Here is a 26,601-nt window from a genome sequence, read left to right on the forward strand (position 1 = left end):
TGAAGTCCCGAGCAAAAATTTTGATCACTATTAGCTAGTGGTGACATTTCTCCAGAAACCATCCTAGTCCAATGGTTATTTTTAGATTTATACTTCCCCCATGGCTACATTCCTGATCCTCCCTCTAGTAAATTTCCCTTTGCCTTGCACACATTTCCTCCAAACACTCCATCCCAGTTGAGTCCCCAACCAGAAAAATAAAAGCTCTCCCTGTGAAAGTCTCCTTTTCCTACAGCAGGAAACCAGTGTAGATGAAAGTTAGTAGTACTTGCCAGGAACAAGCTCCATTTCATATTTGCAAATACACATAAAGGCACCCTTCATTAACAGCACGGGGCTTCCTTTCCTCTGGGCTCTGCAGTCCACTTAGGCAGAATTCTGAACAGCAAATCAGCCTTCGCCAGAACACTGCAGGACCGCAGGGCAGCGATCATGAGGTAAAGGATTTTTTTTCTTCTTCTTCTTGTATTGATTCCTTCAAATTATGTCTAATGCCATTGAAAATCTAAAAGCAGATTTTCTCAAGGGCTGGATTTTGCCATCTGGTTAAATATGCAGCATGCCACAATCCAAAGAATGATCTTTTTTTTTTCCCCCCTAAATCTGGTATTTTAAGTTCTGTGGCACATCTGGGCTCCTAGAGGCTTCCCCTAAAGGAAGCTTTTAGAAATCCTAAACTGGAAGTGGCCAGGACCTGGAGCTGGGAGGAACGTCGCGGTTGTTGTTGGCGGAGGGGGAGGGGCGGGCTATCCGAATCCCTCATCGCGGCCACATCTTCATCAGTTAAGAATACAAAAGGGGCAGAAATGTTCTCACAGGCTCTTGTTTTTTAGGTTCTTCATCTGAAAGGCAGCCAGAAGCATAGGTTAGTTCATTATAATTTTTAAGGGTGGCGTACTTCTTTATCAGAGCTCGGCGGTGGCAGCGCTGGTAGGGGATGAGCTGATTACCTTGAGCAATTCTTTTTCAAGGAACCGCAGAATGTCGCTAAGCAAGGATCCTCTCTCTCTGAAGTCCCCTAGAACCACCAGAGAAGCTGGGCATGACTAATCCCAACACCCATGCACTCCCTTTCTGTTTTGTTTTATATCTTCAGTGGTCTTTAAAAAGTAAAAGGACAAACTAGAATCCTGAAAAATTTTTCTCAGGATAAAAATACAGAAAGCACACTAAAGAAATGTTAAGAAATTATCATCAAGTATAAGGGGAAAATTCCTATTGTGCCTAATATCACCAACCAGAAAAAAAAAAACTACATATATGCATATGTGTGTGTGTGTGTGTATTATTAAGTGAAAAGATAAGATTAAACTAAGTGTAATATACATGGTCAACTTTGAAAATTTTTCAAAAAAAAAGTTGTGCGAGTATATGTATGTATGTATCTTTCTTTTTTTCTTCTTTCCTTCATTTCTTCCTTCCCCTCTCCTTTCTCCTTTTTTTCTCACCTTATACCAGATTCATTCTTTTTCAGTTTCATCAAATGTATACATGCACACCATTTAAATAGTCAACATGATCTATAAAATGTATGGAAAATAGCAGCCCCCCCACCTCCATTCCACCCTATTTCCCATTCTCTAGAGGTTACTATTTACTGTGTAAGTGTTTTAGTGACTGTTTTGTAAAATACTTAAATAATATGATTATTGGTTGTTCTTGATTTTTAAGATTTTAGGCACTATAAATTGGTTTTCTAACATAGAACTTTCTTTAAACACACACACACACACACACACACACACACTTCTGCAGCACTCTGTGCTACCAATACCTGAGCCTTTGGAGAATTCTGCATTATACATTAGGTTGCTTTTTTAAATTTCTCCCATGGCTGGTAGATTTACTTTTCTTGGGTTTGGTGAGCAATTACTGTTTGTCTAACTCATTCAGAGTCTTCAAATTTTTGTTGTATTTTGTACTCCTCTTTTCTTTTTTCCTTGTGAATTAAAGTCTAAAGTGAATTTTAAGGAAGGAACTAGAGTAGTATCATGTTCAATTGCTTGTCCTACAATACTTTAAAATTTTTTGTTTTGGAGGGCGGTACCAGAGATTAAACTCAGGGGTGCACAACCACTGAGCCACATCTCCAGCCCTATTTTGTATTTTATTTAGAGACAGGGCCCCATTGAGTTGCTTAGCTTCTCACTTTTGTTGAGGCTGCCTTTGAATTCACCATCCTCCTGTCTCAGCCTCCCCAACCACTGGGATTATAGGTGTGCGCCACAGCACCCAGCTTTTTAAAATATTTTTATATAGAACATCATCTAGGTTTTTGAAAAATTTAAGCAATTGTAACTGTCTTTGCAGTGAGCCTCCTTAGTTCATTAACCTTTCAGACAACTGGTGTTTAAGCGGAGAACTGAAAGCAATAGAAGATATGTCTTAAGAGACATATCAAGGAATTGGTGGACATTAGAATGGAGACATTGCAAGGAATTGTCTTATAGGACTGTAGGGGTTGACAGGCTTTTGGAATCTATGGGACAAGCCATCCAGGAAGGCAGACTGGAACCCTGGGGCACAGGCTGTAGCTGCTGTCACAGGAAGTATTTTCTTGACTACAGAAGGTCAGCTTTGCACTTAAAGCCTTTCTATTGATTAATTCAGGCCTGTCCAGATTATCTAGCTCTCTCTCTTACTTAAATTTACTACCTATAAACTTTAATCCTATCTACAACATACCTGCATAGCAGCACCTAGATTAGTGTTTGAATGAATAATTGGGGACAACAACCTAGCCAAGTTGACATATCAAAAGACCATCACAACCTTTGACTGAATAATTAATGTTTTGTACATTCCTAAAATTCAAATTTTTTATGTCTAAAATACCTATTACATTTTGTAACAATACCCTAAAAGTTCTAGTCAAAATATTCTCCAAGTACTCTTGTATGAGAATGTCCAATTCACCATATTCTTGTCAGATTCAATTTTTTAAAAATTATAACTGAATAATATTGTTCATTTAATTTGCATTTCTTTGATTATCAATAACCTTTTTCATATATGTTGGTAAATTTTAAATGACCTGTTCACATTAGAATTTTCTTTACCATTTGTTAGAACCCTTTAGCTATTAAAAATGATGCTTGTATTATTTATTTTCTGTGTATAGTTTTCTCCTTGATTTTTGTGAGTAGAATTTTTGGTGTGCTTCTCATCTACTCCAGATTTCTCTCCTTCTTTGTACACAATGTGTCTGTTGTTTCTGTGGCTACAGGGAATTTGGCCACTAACCAGGAGGAAAGGGTAGTGGGCTATGGCATCAGGTGGTACCCATCCAGGTAAGGAGTAGGAAGCATTTGAATTATTTTAGATCTTGAATTTGTCCTATGAGCCAGCTCAGCAAAGCAAATCAATGGGGACAGTGACATAAATAGCTCTATCCTCATAGGCCCAACCTCAGATGGATAAAATACTCACTATGGAACAATCTGAATAAACTAATTTTGTATGCACACTCCATTCCTATGAAAGGACTCAGAGCATTCTTTCTATTCATACGCAGGTCATTGACTGATCTACAAGTATTTGGGCAGATTGGCAAAAGGGACTTGAACCCAGTAAATCTAGAAGCAAATCTAACTATGGTGGAAGGAAATGCTCTCCTGCACTTTTAGGTTGGCCTGGCCAGGACACTGAGCTAATGACTAGCTAGTTAGCTAGTGTTGTTCAGGGTGAGTGCTGGCTCCCCATGTTAGTATGACAAAAATTAACTAATGGACCCCCATGTCTGCTCCATTAGTTAATTTTCTTTCACCACCTTGTTTGAGACAGAATGAAAAAGAGGGCATGGGACTCAGAGTTGAGCTACTAGTATTTAAGAATACTGAAAAAAGTCTCAAATTTCTCATCTTATATCTGAGATGTGATCAAGCAGCCATGCCCCAAAAGCACTGCTTTGCTACTGCTGCCTGTTATCCTCAATTCCTTCTTTTTTCCCCCTGTAGTGAAATTGCCAAACATTCCTTGGAAAATATCTTACCACAACTGAAATGTCACTTTACCTGGAATTTATATGATGAAGAAAGTTCCTTACAGGATTTAGAAGACAGAGTTCGTGATCAGGTAGAATTTCTAAACACAGAATTCAAAACGATCATGTACAATCTGTTTGCCTATGTTAAACACCTCAGAGGCCAGCATGAGGTGGCCCTGGTATACCTTCGCAGAGCAGAGGAGTTTAATCTGCAGCAGCAAGACCACCAAGGCAAAATCAGAAGCATGGTCACCTGGGGGAACTATGCGTGGGTCTACTATCACATGGGCAGATTCTCAGAAGCTCAGGTTTACATCAACAAGGTGGAAAAACTCTGTAAGACATTTGCAAGCTCCTGTAGAATCGAATGCCCTGAGATTGATTGTGAAGAAGGATGGGCACTTTTAAAATGGGGAGAAAAATACTATGAACGGGCTGAGGAGTGTTTTGAGAAGGCTCTGGTAGGGAAACCCACCAATCCTGAGTTCTCCCTAGGACTGGCAATCACACTGTACCGTCTGGGTGACGAAGCACGAACCGAAAATACCATTCGCCTCCTGAGGCAGGCCATCCAGCTGAATCCTAACAACCAGTATGTTAATGTTCTCCTGGCTCTGACTCTTCAAAAGGTCAAGAACAAAGCCGAAGTTGAAGGAGACCAGTTGGTTGAAGAGGCCTTGAAGAAAACACCTTGTCCAACAGATGTACTCTGTAGTGCTGCTAAATATTACCGGAATAAAGGCTCCCTGGACACAGCTATAGAATTGCTCAAAAAGGCATTAGAATCAGTACCCAACAATGTCTACCAACATCTCCAGATTGGATGCTGCTACAGAGCAAAAATTAGACAAATACAGAGGTCAAGAAAGTGCACCACTAATGAGGATGAAGAAAAACTACGGGAAATAATGAAAAATGCTGTGGATCATTTTAAGAAAGTTGTTGAGTTGAACATCAACCTCCCCCGGGCCTGCTCGGACCTTGCCTGCCTGTATGCTATCACAGGCCAGTACGATGAAGCCGAGTATTACTTCCAGAAAGAATTCAGTAAGGATCTCCCTCCTTCCGAGAAACAAGTGCTCCACCTTCGGTATGGCAACTTCCAGCAGTACCAGAGGTTGAGCGACGACGCGGCCATCCACCATTACCTGGCAGGCTTGAACATACACGGGTCATTGACTGAGAAGGGAAAACTGATCATAAACCTAAGGAGAATCGCCAATAAAAGACTCTCTGAAAATGCCTCAGATGCTGTGGGGTGGCAACTGTCCAGATTCATCCAGGAACTGAATAGAAAGGGACAATCAACAGCTGGAGGCCCTGGGAGAGGACTGGGATGCCCGTTGGGCAATCCGGCCTCAGATGCTGGCAGATTTGACCCTTCTGTGTCCCTGGATGGGATGGGTAGGAATGAAACCTCAGAGGGTACAGGTGGGGCCCACCACCCAGCAGAGCAGAAGGCCCTCGAGAGACCTTCCTACCAGGTCTCTGCACTTCAGAGGGAGGTAAAGGAGAAGAAGAAAGAGGAGTAGGAGGTCCTGTGTGTTAGTCATGAAGGTGGGGGTGGGGAGGAAGGGGAGGCAGGCCCCAGCCGGAGAGAGCTGAGCAGATGACTGAGCTTTTCACTTGTTTCTCTCTCTTTCAGGTTCTAAGAATTCTCATACAAATGCAGATATTTAGAATCAACTTTCCTTCTGTCATATGGATTTTGAGCCAAAGCTCCTTTAACCAAAGCACTTGCTTTGAGATTATGTGACCCTGGTTTATTCTCATTGTGTACCAGATTCCCCAGGAGACTCTCTGGCCCAATGCTCTGCACATTGGCTGGCACACAGTAGTCACTCAGTATTTGCTGAATAAAAAGAGACTAGAACTCCCCTGGTAACTGGTCCCACCTCCTGGCTTCTTAAACTCCAAAATGGATTCTTTATAAATCAAAGTTTTCAGTGTTCAAAAAATAGAAATCATAAAATTGCCTCAAGAATTCTTGAGATAATTTTAAAAAAATCTTAGGGTCTGGAAGTTGTATGTATGAAACAAAATCCCAAACTATTAATAAACTCAACTATATTACAATATATCTTACATGAAGCCAATACCTTAAAAAAGTCCAAAGGTAAATGACAAACTAAATGATAATATTTCTATACATTACTAGGTAAAAAAAATTAATTTCCTTAATATTGAAATAGTTCTAGTAAATCAAGACCAAAAAGACATCAGCCCAAGGGGAAAAATGGGCAAAGGTCAGGAATGGGGAGAAAATGAAAATAGCTTTTAAACACATGAAAGACTGTCAGTGTCATTCATAAAAAGCAACTTAAACCAACACTGCAAGTGAGGCCATTTCAGATCAGCAAGAAAAATATCTTTCCTAAGAGTATACTACCAAGGACATAGATAAATAGGCTGTATCATGTGTTGCTGTTAAAATAATAAAGGATATAGTAAAAGGGAAATGGTTGATTGTCATTAAGAGCAACTGAATCTTTATGTATGTAATAAGAATTGTAATACATTCCACTGTCATGTATTTAAAAAAAAAATAAAAAAGAGCATCTCAATCTTTGCCCCAGCAATTCCATTCATATGAATATTTGCATGTGCATGCAAAGACATGTACATGGTGTTCATGAAGCTTTGTTTATAAAAACAAAGAACTAAAAAGGACTGAAAATGACTCATTGGAGGATTTGTTAATTTGATTTTAACATTCCATACACGGGATATCATGTCACTATTGCAAATAATAACAATAAAGCAGTTCAACATGAAAAAATATAGAACTCTTATCTCCAAGATATATTTAAATATAAATAGATAAAAGTACAGAAGTGTATATAGCATGTTAACATTGTTGGAAGGAAGGAAGAGAGAGAGGAAAGGAGGAATGAAAGAAGGAAAAAAGGCATATCACAACAGGCTCTATCATGTGTTGCTGTTAAAATAATAAAGGATATAGTAGGGGGAAATGGTTAATTGTCATTAAGAGCACCTGAATAGGCATAAAATATTTGGGAAAGGATATTTTCTCTTCAAGGTAATCTCTAGAGAGGGAGATAGTCATCTGGGAAGATTTACCTTCAACAGTATGTCTGTTTGAATTTTGTTCCCAGAACATCTATTACATAGTCAAACAAAGTAAACCCAATTCAAGACAAAGAAGGTCAGACCAGAATGTTGTGACCCCTTCTTAGTAGCCACTGCACAAAACAGTTCCATTCCTGATGTGTGCAAGCCCACATTCATGTTTGCAAATCTCTATCACCAACCACCCCCCCCCCACACACACACACACAAAATGCCCTCCAACTCTTTTCACTTATCCATAATTGTGTTAATCAAAACTGATTTTTGGTCAATCAATCTTCTCCAAGTAGACTGTTCTGACCACTCCTCTATGACTTCCTGCTGGATTTTGGTTTTTATATTCTTTTGTCATCAGTGTTAGGAAATAATTTCTTAGGCAACAAGCTTCTAGTGGGCTCCCAATGGATGTCAAGTAATGTAATGAATGAATTCCAAGTTGAAAGGCATATGTCTGATTCCAAGAGTTCACACAGCAGTTCAAGTGTTCCAAGAGTTCACACACGTTGTTCTCAGGATGCAGCTCCTGCTGAGAATACATGTGCCCTTCAGGTTTTCTTGATTTCCAATAAAGCAAGAATAGTTTCATACATTCCCTGTGCTATTCATTTCCCATGGGCTTTCCTCTCTCTGTCATTTTAGATGCATGCAAATTTAATGTTGCAATCAGATTACAAACTCTAGAAAGGGAGGGAACAGGGCTTTTATTTCATAATAAAATTATGGAATTTTAACCCACAGTGTTTGGCCTAGAATAAATGGTGGGGATCACTGCCTAAAGCCTTTTGTTAAGCACACAACAAGTATAGAGGAATAGGTAAAGTCTGGTGGGAAAACCCAAGAGTACCTTAGAAGCTTGGCTTCCAGAGCCCTGCTAATGCAGCTCACAAAAGAAGTGGAAATGTCCCTATTGTTCATTTCAAAAAAAGAAGAAATCCATACACCTGCAGTGAACACTTGAACATTCTGCACATTTCTTCTGACCACTTATGCTGTCTCTTGTACTTTTATGTGGACTTTTTCATATCCCTCTTCCTTTCTGATATTTTCATGATAATCTATTTTTACAACTTTTGATTCTCAGAATCAAATACGGAAAAAAATGCAGGAGACATACTTTGAGGGTATTAATTAATGTTCTCCTTAAGAATCATTATTAACAAAGGTCCTATTTGATTACAGGAAGCTCTAGGACCAACAAAGTAAAAACATAACCCTTATCCCATGGTGCAAAGATGAGACTAAATGTCAAAAAGAACTTCCCAGAGGATGAAGCAAGGTGTTTGGAGAACAATGGCAGGGTAGTTCCTATCAGATGACAGAACCAGGGTCAAATCAAGAAACTTTCACCATTGCCAGGGTAGTGGATCATCAAAAGGCCCATCCAGCAGAGTTTCATCACTGCCATAGACCTAGAATTTTTCCATATTCTCTTCAATTGGGTGTGTTTCTTGTTATCCTGCACTAGCACTGCACATAATACATATGAAATAGCTAGTCTTATCTAGACTTTTAGTCTTTGTTTTTGATTCTTAAATCTCCAGACCACAAAGAATCTTACCCAGACCATTGGAGAGGACAGTGCCTCACTTCACAGATCCCTGACCACAAGCTGAGGGCAGTGATTGCCTTGATTCTGGATGGGCTCCTTTGGCCAAGGTCTGAGCATGTTCTATGTTTGGCAGGAAGGGTACACGTGGATCTTTAGAGCAAGAGTAGGGTTCTGAGGTAGAAGCAGCACATGATCCACCCAAGCCAGTACTCATCTTCTGTGGCTCAAAGTTGTCACTGAGAGGAATCTTATTCAGGAACTACATTTCTCATCCTCCCTTTCTGTGTAGGAGAGAATATACTAACTCTTCTTAATAGGATATGAAAAGAAGTGTTGGAAGAAATCTGAATTCTTGGATCATTGCACAGACTTCCAGCTGTCCAGGAAAACCAACCTGGGATGGTCATATGAACAAGAGCATCTTTGTTATAGCAGCTAGCCTTATACCAATTTAGGAACCCTATGAGAGCAACATTTTTTCTCTTTTGAGCACTTTTTCAAAACTTGATTTTCCCCAATTCTAAAATATTTTCAGTTTGAGCTAAACATTCCAAAGCTTTTGGCAACAGAAGTATCCCTTTATACAGAGACGCTAATTCTCCTTCTGAAATAGTATCCTGGCCAAGAAAAAGGATAAAAAGAAAAAGAATGCGATATAGCAACTCAGTGGCATCCACCAATACTGACGGTTCTATATAGTCAATGCTCCACAGTAGAGAATAGACCACTTTTAAGTAAGTGGCCTCTGGCCCTAGAAGTAAATGCCATTCCCCAATAGTAGTGGTGGCAGTAGTATATAGAGATGACTCTCTGTTATTGGACATTTACTATGTGCCAGGCACTATTCTCTGCCCTTTATATACAGTGATTCACTTAATCTTCATTAAGCCTTGTATGGTAAGAACTGATACAGTTCCTATTTTAACAATGACAAAATTGAGGCTTAGAGAGGTTTCCAGCTGTATAACTCAGTGGCTGTTAGACCTTGGGCCCCTTCCGTCCCTCATATACAATCCTTACCCTCTCTGCTCACTTTCTTTTCCCATAGCACTTATCATATGCTATCTAGTTTATTTATTATTGTGTTAGTCTGTTTGGGCTGCCATAACAAAAAAAAAATCACAAACTAGGTGACTTAAACAACAGAAAATTATTTTTCCTCACAATTCTAAAGGCTGAAAGTCCAAGACTAAGATGCCATAAAGATTAGTTTCTGGTGGGGCCTCTCTTCCTGGCTTGCAAATGGCCAGTTTGTCACTGTACCCTCACATGGCCTTTTGTGTGTGTGAGTGTGTGTGTGTGCATGTACAGGCATGGGAATCTCTGGTATCTCCTCCTATAAGAACATGAGTGCTATCAAATTACTTCATTACTTCATTACCCTTAATTACTTCCCTAAGGCTGTATGTCTTTATAGTTACCTTGGTGGTTAGGGCTTCAGTGTATGAATTTTGAGAAGAGAAGGGTGACACAATTCAGTCCACAACAATTGTGTTTATTGTCTTCTCTTTATGGTAGATTAAACTCAGGGAGACATATCTTTGTGTACGAATGTGTCCAGGAGCCTAGAGAGGTGCCTAGCACATTGCATATCATAAGCATTGGTTGAAAATATGAATGAAGAATGAGGGGGCTGGGGTAGTGGCTCAGTGGTAGAGTGCTCGCCTGGCATGCGCGAGGCCCTGGGTTCCATCCTCAACACCACATACAAACAATTAAACAAAATAAAGGTATAAAAAAAAAGAATGAGTGAATGAAATATCCCTAGTAGTCTAACAGAAATAAGGGTCCAAGTTACCTCTACCTAAGCTTATTTTCTTTGGGCTATTTGCTTAGGGCTACAGAGAAGTAAATTCATTTACTTCTATCACATTCCCAATCAAAAACTGTCCAAATATACTCTCAAAAAATTAACATTGAAAATGTCTTAGTCTATTTTGTGCTATATTTAGCCCCATTACCTTTGGGCCTGTGTCAGGGAAGTACAACATGATGGAGAAGGTGTGGCAGAGGAAGATGCTCACCTCATAGTGGCCTGGAAGAAAAGAAAAATACTGAAAGGGGGCAGAACCCCAATATCTCTTTCAAAAGCATGCTCCCAATGACCTAACTTCCTTCCACTAGATTCTCTCTCTCTTAAAAGTTGCACCATCTTCCAAAAGTGCCACTGGTAGAGACCAAGCCTTTAAAACATGGGCATTTGAGGGGGACACTTATCCTGACTATAGCAACTTTTACAAAAAGAATATGAATGAGCTGTTTTATTAACTATATCTTCTTAAAGTTTTTTTTGGAAGATTCTTTTAAATATGTGTATTCATGAATGAGTAAAGGAGTGAATGCTGAATCAGGTGGGAGCACGTTATTCACACATTACAGGTCATATAGGTGTGAACACTATTGGACTAGCCTCCAGTTCACTTAGGTAGACAAAAATCCTCACATAGATACATAACAAAAAGAGCATCAATTTAAAAACAATCTCAATAGAAAAGCATAGTATTTCATTTCATGGAAGTAAAAGTTTTTTCATTAAACTTTCAATGTATGGTATGGTTCTCAGACTTTAGAATTTGCTGGGATTATCTGGAAGGCTTATTAATACATGGATTTCTGGTTCCATCAGTCTAGGAAGGGGTGTGAGAATTTGCCTTTCTAACAAGTTTCCAGATGGGGCTGATGCTGATTGCCGATCATAGTGTGAGAAGTATTGCATTTTACCTCCCTATAGCCAATGCAGATACTCATGGTGACTTTCCCCTTTCTGGGAACAGCAAGCAACTCCCCCTTTTTGAAACCAAGCTAAAATAGGTACAGTCCTAGGCCTATGGACTAGGGAAAAGATGCACAAATACTTGTGGTGACCAGAGTAATCAGAACTTTCACTAAATACATTTTTTTCTCAAGTAGAAGACAGCTAGCCATCCTTTCCAGTTTCTACTTTGCAATGACACTCAGTGTTCTTGCACTAACAAGCTACAAGGTGCATCTCTATTGTAGTTGCCCTGTATAAGGCATGGGCCAGAGAGATTTCTGAAGGGTGAAAAAAGTTATCTGCAACCATTTCAGAGTGTACTGACCACTAGTGTACTGACCTCTGTGCCTTTATTCATAATTTAAACATTTCTACTCAACAGTTACTCTTGTATGGCTTTTATTTATTTATTTATTTATTTATTTTCAACTGGAGATTGAATCCAGGGTCTTACACAGGCTAACCAAGTGCTCTACCTCTGTGCTACATCTCCAGCCTTTTTAAAATTTTATTTTGAGATAGGGCCTTACTGTGTTGTACAGGTTGGCCTTGAAGTTGTGATCTTTCTTCCTCAGGCTCCCAAGTTACTGGGATTACAGATGTATGCCACTAGGCAGGACTCCATTAAGTTTTCTTGAATGCAAACTCCAACACCAAAACAAAACCCACAAGTGTCCCTGGTTTCCTATTTCAGCTTTCTTCTATACCTATTCGTTTTTATAAACAAATACTAGATTTTGTAAACAGAACTAGAACTTGTCATTTATGAGTGAGGCTTAAAAGTTAAGAGTTTGCAACTGGGATAGGTACAGCTGTGGATCCTAATGAAAGGGTAGAAGACTTTAAGAAGCATAGTTTCTGTTTCTACCCTGACCTAAGCAGAAAATCAAGACAAGTGACTTTCTCTAAGATTGAGTAAACCACCTTTCTGACTCAGTTTTGCTGGGAAGTATGTATCACCTTTTCTCCGTGCCAAAGGCATCTGGTGTTATTACTTTTGTCCAAGCAGGACAAGAATACTTTATGTAAACTATAATCCTTTTGTGATTTAGAGTTGTTTTAGTCAGCTTTTTCCAGCTGTGACTAAAGGACCCAACCAGAACATTTTTAGGAGAAGAAAAGTTTCTATGGGGGGCTCGTGGTTTCAGAGTTCTCAGATCCATAGGTGGCTTGCTCCATTCCTCGGGGCTCAAGGTGAGGCAAAACATCATGGAAGAAGAGTGTGGCAGAGGGAAGTGGCTCAAATGATCAAAAAGCAGAGAGAGAGAGAGAGAGAGAGAGAGAGAGAGAGACTCCATTTATCTCTTTGATTAGTGATTTTAGTTAATAATTACAATAAAAGCTAGCATTTAGTTATTAGGTGCCAGGCACTATTCTAAATTTCACGTAAACACTCTTTTAATTGTCATCTCACCATTATGAGTTGGTAGCAGTATTGTTCCCAAATTGCAATCAAAGAAACTTAGGCAGAGACATTCAATAATTCCCCCAAATTTCATAGCATATAAACGGAGACTGATTTCACATGCAGATAGACTGACATCAGAGCCCATGCTTTGAATCATATATTCACTCATTTAACAACTACTTTTTGAATGTCTGCCATACTATGCACCGTGCATATATTAATGCAGGGACTGGTGTTTCACAGTGGCAGTGAACGAAACAGACTAAAAAGCCCTGCCCTGTGGCTGGCAACTGCTCCTTACAGTGGCCTGTGGGTCGTAAGCATGAGGGTGGATTTACATGGTAATGATGGGGACCGGTACTCTGTAACATGTATTCTTCTCCACAGTGGGCTCCCAGGATGCCTTAGATCTAGAACTGATCATTCTGACTCACTGTAACAAATCTGGTTCCGGAAAGCTTGTTTATTACTCAAGATCATTTCTCTGCAAAGAGTCCTGATTTCACTTTCCAGTTTCAATTTCTCTTTTGTAAAGTCAACCGCAGAGAAACAGGAAGAGTAACTGCCGGCTTGCTGTTATATAAGAGTCTCTCCAGCATCTATCGGAGGCAGAGGAGGGAAGTTTCTGAAGCGCACAGCAGCCTGAACTTGCAGCCCTTCAGCACAATGGAAAACTGCACTGGCAACCACCAGGTAAAGTTTCGCCCCTCTCTATTCACACTGTAACTGTGTGATCACATTTGAATGCAAATCCTAAGCAGCCTTTCTCCCAAGCAAAATCTGTTTTATCTGTAGCTGTTAATCTGCTTTATCAGCACTTGTCGGATTACTCATAAAGCGGCACAAAGTCCGGTTTCCTAAGATCTGCAGGAGCTGAGAGCTGAGGTCAGACAGAAGCAGGCAGAGATGTTTAATTGGGCTGGAGTCTTCATGTCATGAAGATGGGTCTGGGGGATTTGCTCTTACAAATTATCCCTCTTTTGTTTCTATTGGAAAGGATTAAGTTGAGGGCTTATAATAAAAATATTATTTAACAAAAGATTTCTTTTCAGTAGATATTGATGAAGATGTATTCAGAAGACCAATCTCACTTCCTGCTGAAGTGAAAGTTCTTTTAATGGCCCCATTCATCTCACATTTGTACAGGGCTGGTAACTAAACAGAAATATTTTACTCCTCCTGTGCCCTACGCAAATGATGGATTAGAGTATGAATTGAAGATGGGATGAGTGGAGAAAAGAGTCCTCACCTCTAAAATCCTCTCCTAGCCTAGAAACATGAGATTGTCCTGAAGAGAAAGTGTTAACTCATTGGGAAGGAAGGGAAGCTTCTGTTTCTCCAGTTTGAGAGTAGGGTAGAGGAGAGTTCTGGAATCCAGTGCTTGGTTCCTAGAAGATGCACTGACTTCTTCTGTCAGGCTTCCAATCTCTGTCTTTGAAATGGCACTTCTCTGCTAGTCTATGTATCTGCTTGATAAGAAAAAACGGGGGGGGGGAGATTAAGATGTTTATAGATTTGTTTCTATGATCACTCAGAATCTGTATGAACTTTATTCTTATTTTTTAGGATTTTATCATGGACTGACCTTAGAATCTTTTAATAACTATACATAACTATTAGTTCCTCTTTTCACTGTACTTAATTCTTTAGTTATGGGCTCTTCCCCCTGGGTTTTGCCACTGTGCTCTTAGACAGTAGTTCTCAAAAGGTGGCACCACCTTTCTCCATAGAAAAGTCTTAACTGGGCTTCTCCAGAAATCTCCACCATGGCTGATTTTAGGACTGTCAGCAAAAGAGTCTCTACAAAAGAGTTCAATGCAGATAAACTTTCTATTTTCGTGTTGCCCTATCTTACTTGGTCACTGGCCGGGAAGAAGTCAGCACTCCAGGTGCTGGGCACCCCCTTACTAGTTTTTCACAAATGTATCCAGTATAGTAGTTTGTAGAAATGTGCAAAAAAGGCCTCTGGCCTTGAGCTAGGCTTCACAGAGACGTCTACATTTTTAAGATAAGTTACCCAACTGGGCTCCATGGTAACAGCTGGCAGGGGGAGGAAAGGAAGGGGAAAAATAGCTCTCCCCTTCTCAGGTGCTGTCCTTGAAGGGTTAACTTGCCCAGAACAGTGAAAGAAAAAGCTGCTTTTATGTGAACTTCTGCAGACTGTGAACTTCTGAGCCCCTCCCCTTACATGCTGGGTATAAAACTCCCTGAACTCGGGGTTTAGGGGATTGATTTATTACAGCAAAAGCTGTGCCCTCTGAACCTGGCTGCAGCCAGATAAAACTGTTTCCTGCTATCTTTGGTGCCTTGCCTGGTCTGTCCCTACAACATTCAAACTTGTGCATATGTAATAATTAACCTCAAGAAATTGTTAGAGGCAGATTCCTGCACTCAACTCCCCACAGATAATGATTTAGTAAGTTGAACTGAGGTTCTAGGGTGTGTGTTTCAATCAGGCACTCAGTGACCCCCATAGCCACACTCCTTATTCCTATTCTAAGAGGAAACCCCAAGTGAGAAAAATAAGATTCCAAAAGAAAACTAAAACAGGAGATGCAAATTATTAATAGATCAGCTCTGTGAGACATGTTACGCTTAGAAACCACCAGTCTAAAAAGTAGAAGGGGGGAGGATTATACTTTATTCCAAAAGATATTGCTAACATATATAACAATAATATTAAGAGATAGAATGCTATAAAAGCAGAGGAAATGAGAAAATATTAAGAATAATTGCAAATAATTTAAATGGTTAAAATAGAAAGATTCAACAGCAAAATAATGAGAGCATAAACTATCAAAATAAAATAACAAAACAAAACTAATTTGACAAAAGCTCAAAAAGTTTGGATAGAAACTTTATTAAGGATGTACTAAAAGCTGAAATGATTAGAGGAAAGTAATAAGGTTTTTTTTCCTAAGGCAAATTAATAAGAACTAAGGAATTAAGAATATAGAAGATAAAATAGAAGCAAATTTTAGAACAATATCTAAGAAAATTTCTGGGCCCAATGGTGCATGCCTGTAATCCCAGCGGCTCAGGAGGCTCAGATAGGAGAATTGCAAGTACAAAGCCAGCCTCAGCAATAGTGAGGCACTAAGCAACTCAGTGAGACACTGTCTCTAAGTAAAATACAAAATAAGGCTGGGGATGTGGCCTAGAGTTTCCCTGAGTTCAATCCCTGGTACAAAAAAAAAAAAAATCTAAGAAATTTAAATCAGCACTGCAAAACAGGGTCCCAGAAAGAATAGAAAAGTATGAAACTAAGATTTCCAAAATACTAGGTAAAGATGAAGAACAAACAAAAAGCAATTAAATAGTCTTATGATTTCTTTTAAAACTATCTAAATAAAATTTTAATCCTTTGCTGAAATCAGTTTCCAAAGATTTTGCAGCCCTGTCAGAATTACCTAACTTGGCTTTCTTCTGGGAAAACTAGCCTCAACTCAAACTGACCCATGTCCATCTCTGTAATTCTGCTGTCCATTGTCACCAAACTCCTGCTTCCTCATGTAGAAATTAACACATATGCTGAAACATTGGAAGGAAATTTTGTTCTTCTTAAATTTATGTTAAAATAGAGGAAGACATTTTATTTGCTATGATCCCACTTCTTGACAGATGATTCTATACTGTGTCTCAAAGTGTCCATCTTTCTTTTTTTTTTTTCCCCAACAGTGAGAGCACTATGGAATCTTTGGCAAACAGCCTACAGCAAATAAAATGCCATTTCACCTGGAACTTGATGGAGGGAGAAGAGTCCTTGGATGAGTTCGAGAACAGAGTGTTCAACAAGTGTGAGTTTCAGAACAATGAATTTAAAGCCACAATGTACAACCTATCGGCCTACATAAAGCATCACAGAGGCCAACATGCAGCAGCCCTGGAATTCTTGGGGAAAGCTGAAGAGTCAATCCAGGAAAAGTATCAAGACCAAGCAGAGATCAGAAGTCTGGTCACCTGGGGAAACTATGCCTGGGTCTACTATCACATGGGCCAATTCGAACTGGCTGAGAGCTACGTGAACAAGGTGAAACACGTCTGTGCAAAGTTTTCCAGCCCCTACAGAATTGAGAGTCCTGAGCTTGAGTGTGAGGAAGGATGGGCTCGGTTAAAGTGCACAAAAAATCAAAATGAAGGAGCAAAGATGTGTTTCCAGAAGGCTTTGGAAAAGAACCCAAAGAGCCCAGAAGCCACCTTTGGATGGGCCATCGCGAGCTACCGTTTGGATAACAGGCCACCATCTCAGAACTCCATTGAGACCCTGAAGAAAACCATGGAGCTGAATCCACACAATCAGTATGTTAAAGTCCTCTTGGCTCTAAAACTTCAAGAGGTGAATGAAAAGGATGAAGGAGAGAGCTTAGTTGAAGAAGCCTTAAAGGAAGCTCCAGATGCAATGGATGTATTGTGCACTGCAGCGAAGTTTTATAGAAAAAAACCTGACCTAGATAAGTCTATAGAACTGCTAAAAAGGGCCTTAAAACACACGCAAGACAATGCCTACTTGCATTTCTACATTGGGTGCTGCTATAGGTCAAAAGTCCTTGAAACAGGGAACAGAAGACAGAATGAAAATGTCTGGGGAAGAGAGGAGTTACAGAAACTAGTAAGACAAGGGGTGGATCATTTAAAGAAAGTTGAGAAAAATGAAAATTTCCAGCATATCTGTAGCTATATTGCTGCTCTCTATGCAATAGCAGGTCAATATGAAGAAGCAGACCACTACTTCCAAAAAGAATTCAGGAAGGAGCTTACTCCTGTGGGTAGACAATTGCTCCACCTGAGGTACGGCAATTTCCAATTGTATCAAAGGAAATGCAAGGAAAAGGCCATCCACCATTACCTAGAGGGTCTGAAAATAAACGAGGAATCAAAGGAGAAAGAAAAGATCAAAATCAAACTGCAAAAGATTGTCCAATAACGACTTTTCTAAAAAATGAAGCCGATTCCGAAGCTTTGCAGATCTTGGCATTGCTTCAGGAGTTGAATGGAGAAATGCAAAGAGCAGATGAAGACTCTGGGAGGGAGATGGACTCAAAGCTTCATCCCTTCAGACAGAGAATGAGATACAGGGACTCGGTGCCCATAGGGCTTCAGCTGGCACAGGGCTGAAAGCCCTCCACCACATTGTTATTCAAAATAGTTAAATGACTGGTGTGGCACAGCATGGACTAAGACACTGGCCATAGACCTGGATTGGAGTTATGGGAGAACTCTGCTGTGCCATCCACAGCTCAACTCCATATTCATTCTCTCCGTGTCTCTCTCCCTCTCCCTCTCCCCCGCCCCCGACTCTCTCTGCCTTCTTCCTCTTGTTCCCTAGGCAATACTCAATGTCAAGTGTCCATGCAGCATGAATTCCATTTTCCTGTTAACCATGGTAGAAATGTTGTTTGAAAAAAAGTGAGAGTAAAGACCAAGTCAAATCCAGAAGGGGCCTGTCTAGGAGACCATCAAGCAGCCACAGTTCAAGACTTTCAGGATGCCCGTGGGAAGATTCTGCCTCTCATCTGCCCTCCCTAAAATTGTAATACAGCATGTAAATAAGAAAAAGGAATTCTGTACCAAATGTGTCATTTAGAAACTGAAATATACAGTTCTTTAAGACCTCTGTGGAAAAGCAAATGTCTCACACAGGATAAGCAAAAGAGAGAGAAGGGAGTGCTGGTTTCTCTTTGTAGATTGTAATCACTGAAAGAAATATTTACTATTGAAACCACTGTTAGGAAAATTTCTTTGTAATTGCTTTCTTCAAAAATGCCTTGCTGAACTCAGGTTTGAGATGATAGGAGAGCAGCTGAATAGAAGAATAACTTAGTGACTAAAGGCCTAGTGGAAAGTCTTAAGGAATTAACATTGACAATGAATGGTGGGATTTTTTTTTCTCCTTTAAGAAATATTGCATATTAGGTGATATAAACACTTCTTTTAACTCTGAAAATCTTCATAAATTTAAGTTTATATTAGTATTTGTGATTAAACAATTAAAACGGTATGTAAAATTCAACATTTTTTTAAATTAAAAATTTCAACTACTGGAACAATAGTTCATGTGTTGAAAATATATATATTTGAGATCATCAGTGTACACAGTTAAAATTTCTGAAAAAAAGTCATAGGTTTTATTAACAAATAAATTTGAGATTAGTGTTCTGGTTTATCTGAAATTTGGTTGTATCTTATGTCTTTTTATACTTAACTTCTGATAAGTAAAATATTGTGCTGAGTATGAACTGGCCCCAAATAAGCTACACTAGTCTGATATCATAATCACAAATAGAACAGCCTTAGGAGACGAGGGCTTCTATTTATACCCATCACCTACCACATGCACACATGTGCACACAAACACCCTGCCCCCCACATTGACAGGGTGTGGGGTGCTGTCCGTTTCTCTGTTCAATCTTGTGCTTTTTGTCATATTCTCTCTTCCAACCTCTATTATGAGAGATGAGGAAGTGTCACTAATTCTGTTTAGTCCTGGAGGCAATCCAAATATGTGTTGGAGTTTTCCTTATTATGTAAATAATAGAAAGAGACATGAAGCCCAAAAGTTTCTCTTCCTTTTCAAAAGCTCTCTAGTGGAAAGTGCAAGCCATAGAGGCACAATGATAAACTCACTCCATCAGACAAGGGGAAGTTTCAGCTCATTTTACCTAAGTAACCGATTATTTTGTCTGGTCCCCAGGGAAGAAAACCAGGCGTGTTCTTGATGAAAGGCAAGACAGAAGACCATTAAAACCTGTGTGTGCTAAGGAAAGTTTATCAGGCACGTGTAATCTTCTTATTGCATGTCACATCCCCAAGCCCTTGCTGAAACAGGACCCTGAGAGGGTAAATGGGGGAAAGGGTAGAGTAAAAAAATAAATAAATAAAATAAAGGTATTATGTCCAACTACAACTAAAAATTAAATACTAAAAAAAAGAATAAGCATTATTAATGTAAAATGTGCCACCTCTTTGGAAAACCATTGCAATCCTCAGGTTGTTCACCAAATCCATTCCCAGATACACACCTAGGAGAAGTGAAAGTTTCCTAGAGGAAACTTGTATTGAACATGAATATTCATGACAGTCAAAAAATTGAACCCATCAACTAGCATATGGCTATCTTAAATGTGGTATATCCATACAATCAAATTTTGGGGGCAACTAAAACAAGTTAAATACTTACTGATACATGCTAATAAAGCATACATGAACCTTAAAATCCTTATTTTTAGTGAAAGAAGTCAGACACACAAAGTATTATATGATTTTGTTTGTCTAAAGTTGGCAAAAATAGATTAGTAGGTGCCTAAGGCTGGGTGTGGGGAAGATTTAGGATGATAGCTAAAGGGTACAGGGTTTCATTTGGGGATAATGAAAAATCTTCTAGAATTGTAGAATTGTATATTTTAAATGAATGAATTCTATGGTGTGTGAATTATACTTCAACACAGCTGTGTTGAAGAAATGATTGCTCGTTTCAAGTGTATAAAATAAGAAAACTTTCTTTTGTCACCTTCTATTTATTATTGCTGCTTTAAAAAATATTATATAGTGTCTTCCTTATTGCTAGCCTTTTATTATTCTTGCAACCAACCAGTAAATTGGATACATTCTATATTCTGTTTTCTGAGTATGGGTATAAAAATATAGTCCTGTCTGATTTTGTATTTATATGCCCATCCCTAGAAATCATTCACCTGCAAATGAACACACAGGAAAAATTCAAATGCGGAAAAAAATGTGACTTGTAAATATAAGTTCAAATGTATGTGAATTTAAAAAAGTATGTTATATAAGTTTAAGAATAATATGAATGTTTAATTAATTAATATTCAATTCTTTGATTGACAAATAACACTGTACATATTTATCATATATGACATAATGTTTTGAAATATGTATACATTTTGAAATGACTAAGTCATGCTAATTAACATATGCGTTACCTCACATACTTACATTTTGAGGTGAGAACACTTAAAATCTATGGTCAGTGATATTCAAGAGTACTGCATGTTGTTACTAAGGATAGTCACCATGTTGTACAATAGATCTTTTGAAATAATTCTTCCTAGCTTACAGAAATTTTGTTTCCTGTGGCTAACATCTCCCCAACTCTTACACCACCAGCTTCTGGTAACCGCCACTCTATTCTGCCTCTATGAGTTCAACTTTTTTATCAACATATAAGTAAGATCATGTGACACTATGTTTTTTGTTTGTTTCTGTGCCTGGCTTATTTCATCTCCCATAATGTCCTCTAGTTTCATTCATATTATTGCAAATGATAAAATTTTCTTTTTTTAAAAATGTTTCATACAAAACCCAATAAGGAGATATTCTAAGAGGATTTTTTTCAAAGAGCCCTATAATCAATTTAGATTGATTAAGAGCTGTTTTTCAGGCTGTTTCTGAGGCCTCTGTTTTTCTCTGTTGGATCTCTGCCATCTTTGTAAGTTACCAAACTTTGTACCTATCTAGTGATTAAATTGTTTTTTTGTGGGACTGGGGAGTAAAACCCAGATCTCATTCATGCTAAGCAAATGCTCTACCCCTGAACTACATCCCCAGCCCTAATGACTACAATTTTAAAGCAAAAACAACAAGATCTTTATTTTCATTTGTATTCTTATGCATATAGTATAGGTATATGTTTGGTATGTTTTGGCAGCATTTATATTAATATAGGTGTTTGTATATCATCTATGTCATACCAAGCTAAACTAGGGTGATCACAAATTGATAAACTGTTTCTACAATTTACATGATTTTAGTAGATTTGGTAAATAAATATTAGTATTCTCCAAGTAGACATTTCTATGGGGGTGGAGGTTGCTGGGATAACCCTGGGGTCTCAACATAAACTAATGGCATGTTCTGCCACTGATCTACAACACTCAGCCCTGGTCAGATTTATGCACATTAAATATTGTACAATATACAGACACACAATGTTTTTTTTTGTTGTTGTTGTTGTTAGGTGTTCAGAGTCACAAAAGTTGAGATATTTTTAATTGAAATTGAGAAAATCAAATGACCATACTGAAAGGAGTTAAAAATGTTATATTAATCTTTAATTATGTTGTAGAGCATGCCTGCTTAAGTTTCCCGAGTCTCTTGAAGAGCTATACCCTTAGTCTGAGTCAACTAAATGAAACAATGTCTATTCAGTGACTACCTAGGTCACTTCCTAATAAGACAAAACATTAAAACAGTCATTGCTTAATCTGGGTGTAAGGTCAGGCAGCAGCAACCATAAAGAGGCAGATTTTAAAATGCTGCTGAATGAGGCTTTTTGTTTGTTTCTGTGCCTCTCAGTCGGAGCCCTCAAACCAGCAGGTTGGGTCTGATAAGAAATGCAGGGTCCCTATGGGACTGGAATTTTTATTGGACTTAGGGCAGGAAGGGAGGGCTTAGGACAGAAAAAGGGGTTTTTAGAGTCCCTTATCCTACTGGAGTTTGTCAGGCGAGCTGGCTAAGATCCAGGATTGGCCAGGAGACCCTGCTGATTGACAGGCGGTTCCGTCAGTGTCTGATTGATGTTTCTTTGGCTCTTGGGTTGCTTGGTGCTTTGTTCCTCAGCCACCTCCACCGACCTAACACTGGGTTTAAATTTATCCACTTTTGGCTTTGTTACCAGTGTAAAAAAGATGCTCAGAGTTGGTGATAATGATATAATTAGGAACACACAAATATACACCTGAAAGAAAAAAGAAAAGATAAAAGGGCTGAATAGTATTCCATTGTGTGTGTGTGTGTGTGTGTGTGTGTGTGACATTATCCTAATCCATGCATCCATTGATGGACCCTTACATTGATTCCATCACTTGGCAATTGTGAATAATAGTACAATGACCACAGGAGTGCAGATATCTCTGCAACATACTGGTTTCATTGCTGAGAAGTCATTGCTTTGTATCTGGCATCATGAGGCTCTTTTGAAGTTAGCTTTGTCTCCTTTCTGCTATAACTTGGTTTGGGTATGGAGCACCAGACTTAAAAAGAAAGGTTATTTTTCAAACTTCACTAGAATTTTTTAAAAAAAACATTACCAAGATGAGGAAGATTCATGCCTATCTGGTGACTTGTTGAGCAAAACCATCCTTATCCCATTTTGAAACTTCATTTTGCCTTCCTAGACAGGCAATTTGTTGGCTTCTCCAACTTACCAAGACTTTTTCCTGAGCAATTTCAAGTGTTTGGAATTGTACTTATACCCCAATGTTCACTTTCTTTTCTATGCATCAATATTGGTGGAGTCAGGAAGTGCCAATGTAAGGGTCCGGCGAACGTCGGAGGAAGAGACCACCAAGAGACCGGCTCATGCAAAAGCAAAAGGGGTTTATTGAGGATCCAATCCAGCGCGCTGGGGCTCTGTGCTCACTCAAGAAGGGAGAGCAGCCCAGAGCCCCGAGCAGGGGTTGAACAGTGCTTAAGTACACTTTTTGGGGAGGGCGGGGACTTTACATACATCACAGTCTCCTTTAACAAATCATCATACACCGCGGGAAAATCAAACAACAACTCTTAAACAGGATTAGTACATTCATTGGCGGGAACAGGTTGGGCGGGAGTAATAGGTCAGTTCTAAAGCGGGGTACACATTCAAACTGATTGGTTTAGGTCCTGCGATGCTTACTTGCCAAGCCATACAGGGTCCTAGGTTATTAAACAACCAGATGGTCAGGGGGAATATTTACTGGGCAGTTCCGGGTATTGTCCTAACAGCTACAGGAATTTCAGGTTTTGCATGTAGCATAGGAACTTAACAATACCTGGTCCTTTACTTTTTAACTCAGGCCTTGCAGCTTAGAAACTTTACAATGCCCGGTCTTTTACACTTTAACTTCAATTTCTTTTACCCTTACACCTAACACTAGATCATTTTATATCCTATGCTTCGTAACCTCTTCAATGTGGATAGAAGTAGGTGATAAACCCAGCCTAATTCTCTCTTAAGATCAGGAGCCATCTTGTCAAAAGTTGTAAAGGATTCATTTCTGTTTTCTGTAAAATATTAGGATTTCTATTTGGCCTGGACATATTTTGATGTTTTAAACTTGCTTGAAATGCCTGCCCATGCCTTGAATTCACCCATGCCTTGAACTCACCCATCCCTGGCTTTCCCTGACCAGATAACAACCCTCTCTGAAACCCTAATGACGCCTCATAAATTCTGATGTTGGGATCTAAATTTACTCCCTAAGTGTTGAACCATTTAGACCATTGACCTATTACCTGCCTTGGTATTATGCTTGTCAAAATCCTGTTATCTGTAAGTTCTCAAGACACCCCCCTTTTGCAACTTTTTGTGCTACAAAACTGCCCTCCTAGAGAGCTGGAATACTGTCCTCTAACCCAAGGATTTCAGGAGAGACAGTCCCAGCCGGACTTTAATTTGATTTAAAATGGGAGTCAGTGGTCTTTTCTTTGTGTTGTGCTTTAACAGTAGGTTGGGCTGCCTAAGGACTGAGAAAATGCCTAAGCTTGTCAGTGTTATGAAGAAGGCAGAGTTCTTACTGATGCATGTGATTTTGAATATTTTTGTTGCAATTTGAATGAAGGGTGCACTTCCCTTTTTATGGCTTCTTTTGAAAAGAGATTTTCTTATTATGTCAGAATAAATTTTATTACAGTCTTTGTTTTCTACTAATAGAGAAAAAAATAATATGGAATTTCTTAACTCCAAAGAATATTATTTAGTCATATGCACTGTCATAAATACAGTGTTAATTCATGAACATTTCTTCAGTCAGGATAATTCTGTTACCACTGTTGACCAGTGACGAGTCCTTGCTTCCCCAATGTTGAAGAATAACACCAGAGAGCACGCTGAGGCAAGGTCAGAGTAGAAATTAGAGGTTTATTAAAGGACAGCAGAAAAGACTTCTCCCGGAGGAAGAAGGGGACCCAAGAGGTGGAATCCATTGAAGTGCGGTTGTCTCCCCTTTTTATAGTTTTGGTGATGGAATGTAAGGGGGAAGGGTTGGGACACGGGTGGGCCAAACAAGTAATCTGGGCAGGAAGGACTTCATTATCACTTCTTTGGGATGGGCTATCTCCAAATCTGTTGGGGGCTGTTTCCTGGGTTCCATTAACATTTCTTTGGGGTGGACTTTGGCCTAGGGCCTTTCTGGGACTTCGTTAACATTCCATGAGTTGTCCTGCGCTTCCCGGAATCATTATCAGCATGGCCTCCATTTTAAATTTCACTCGATATGATATTAGACCCGATTTACCTAACTACACTGACTACCTAATTTTAAATCTGGCTTCAATTCCTGGATATTATTCCAGGATAATAGAGTAAATGTGTAAGAAGGGCTCACTTCATGCTTTGAGCATAACCCTTACTGCTCTGTGGCTTATTTTAAAATTGACATGTTTATTTGTTGGTTTGTTTCATTTTGTTTTTTCCTTTCTCTTCTTCCTCTCCCCCTAGATAACTATGGTTGGGAAACAGGATTAACCTTCCCATCCTGGGCCACTGAACCTGTACATGAGGTCACACACTACAAGGAGTGAAGGAATCCAGGCTTCAGGACTGGCCCCAGAAGTTCTAAGAAATGGCTGTCTCTCAAGGCTACAAGTGAATTATGATCCATGTCAGGGCACAGATGGAATATAGCTTTGGAATCACCTTTTCAAAAGCCCTCTATTTCCCCTGACAATGAGACTCACAGCCTCTAGAACAGGAGTTCCCTGTGTTTCTCTTTTGCTAGCAAAGTAATAAAACTTCTTTTTTCTTTTTTTCAGAACTGCCTCCTCATTATTGGATTGGCATCAGGGACAAAGACCAAGTTTTCAGTAACAAAAAGAGAAGTGAGAAAATGAACGGTTGGTGTTACTGTACCAGATGGTAACTTTTCATTATGTTAAAAATCTACTGTACTCTGGTAAAAGGAAGACTTTGATAAGGTTAGTTAATTTGCTTTTTTTCTCTGATCTAATCACTTCTGTTGCTTAGATCCTTTTTGCACAACAAAGTAGAATCTGTCTCTAAAATCAGCACTCTCACAATGCACAAGGGTTCAAAATACAATTTCCTTTTGATTTGAGGGAAGAAGTCAAAAGAGAGACAAGTTCCTCTTGGACTGGATGTTTAGGATTGCCAATCCCACTGTTGCAGGATTAAGCACTGAGTTTGGAGTATCATAGATCCAAGTCCTTTTAAAGACATATATTTATTGTGTATATGATAAATGAAGTCTTCTAAAACACAGGCCAAAAGCAAAGGCTCATCTTACCTGGGTCAAAAGATAGTATTCAAACCTTTTATAAAGATGTGTCATTTTAGTATTAAGAGGAAAATAATTTGTTAGGTAAAGCAACCACTCAGGATTATGAAACCAGAATTAGACAGGCAGTCAGTGTGGATAGGTAAATTGAGTTAGGTCGGATCAAGAAGGCCAATTTTGAGTGAGTCCAACAAGTTGGAGACTGTACTCTGAGGGATTGAAATGTTCATTCCTTCAGAGCCCTTCCTCCACCCTTATCAAGATAACTTGCCCCTGCTCCAACCTGTTGCCAAGGTAACCTGTCCCAGGGATTGTCCCTCCCTACAGCGAGGTAGAAGGTTGTTAATGTGTCCTTGGCTACCCCATCCTGCCCTTCCACCTTCAGCCCACCCATTTCCCACCTTTGGGCCATCTCACCAAGCATTCCTGGGCCTAGTCACGTATGCAGGAAGAAGAAAGATCAGAGGGAAAAGGCAGGAGAACAAAGGAAGCCTAAGACCTATAAAAAGGGCAGAACACCTCACTTCTTGGGATACCAGGATACCAGCTATGGCCCCCTTCTCCTTCCCGGGAAAGGAGAAG

The 26,601-nt window shown here is 39.3% G+C and overlaps 2 protein-coding genes across 2 annotated transcripts; both read left to right on the forward strand.

Annotated features, from left to right (window-relative positions):
- Positions 1–104: 104 nt before the first annotated feature.
- Positions 105–7,916, forward strand: LOC107154462 (interferon-induced protein with tetratricopeptide repeats 2-like). Its single transcript, XM_015500097.2, has 2 exons — positions 105–437; positions 3,957–7,916. The coding sequence occupies exons 1-2, from the start codon at positions 433–435 to the stop codon at positions 5,515–5,517; spliced, it is 1,566 nt and encodes a 521-aa protein (XP_015355583.1). The 5' UTR covers positions 105–432; the 3' UTR covers positions 5,518–7,916.
- A 5,406-nt stretch (positions 7,917–13,322) lies between these two features.
- Positions 13,323–20,577, forward strand: Ifit2 (interferon induced protein with tetratricopeptide repeats 2). The gene is made up of 2 exons (XM_015500099.2): positions 13,323–13,480; positions 16,466–20,577. The coding sequence occupies exon 2, from the start codon at positions 16,476–16,478 to the stop codon at positions 17,709–17,711; it is 1,236 nt and encodes a 411-aa protein (XP_015355585.1). The 5' UTR covers positions 13,323–13,480; positions 16,466–16,475; the 3' UTR covers positions 17,712–20,577.
- Positions 20,578–26,601: the final 6,024 nt, after the last annotated feature.

This window comes from Marmota marmota, unplaced genomic scaffold, assembly GCF_001458135.2.
Source record: "Marmota marmota marmota unplaced genomic scaffold, marMar, whole genome shotgun sequence".
In the NCBI taxonomy this organism is placed as follows: domain Eukaryota; kingdom Metazoa; phylum Chordata; class Mammalia; order Rodentia; family Sciuridae; genus Marmota; species Marmota marmota.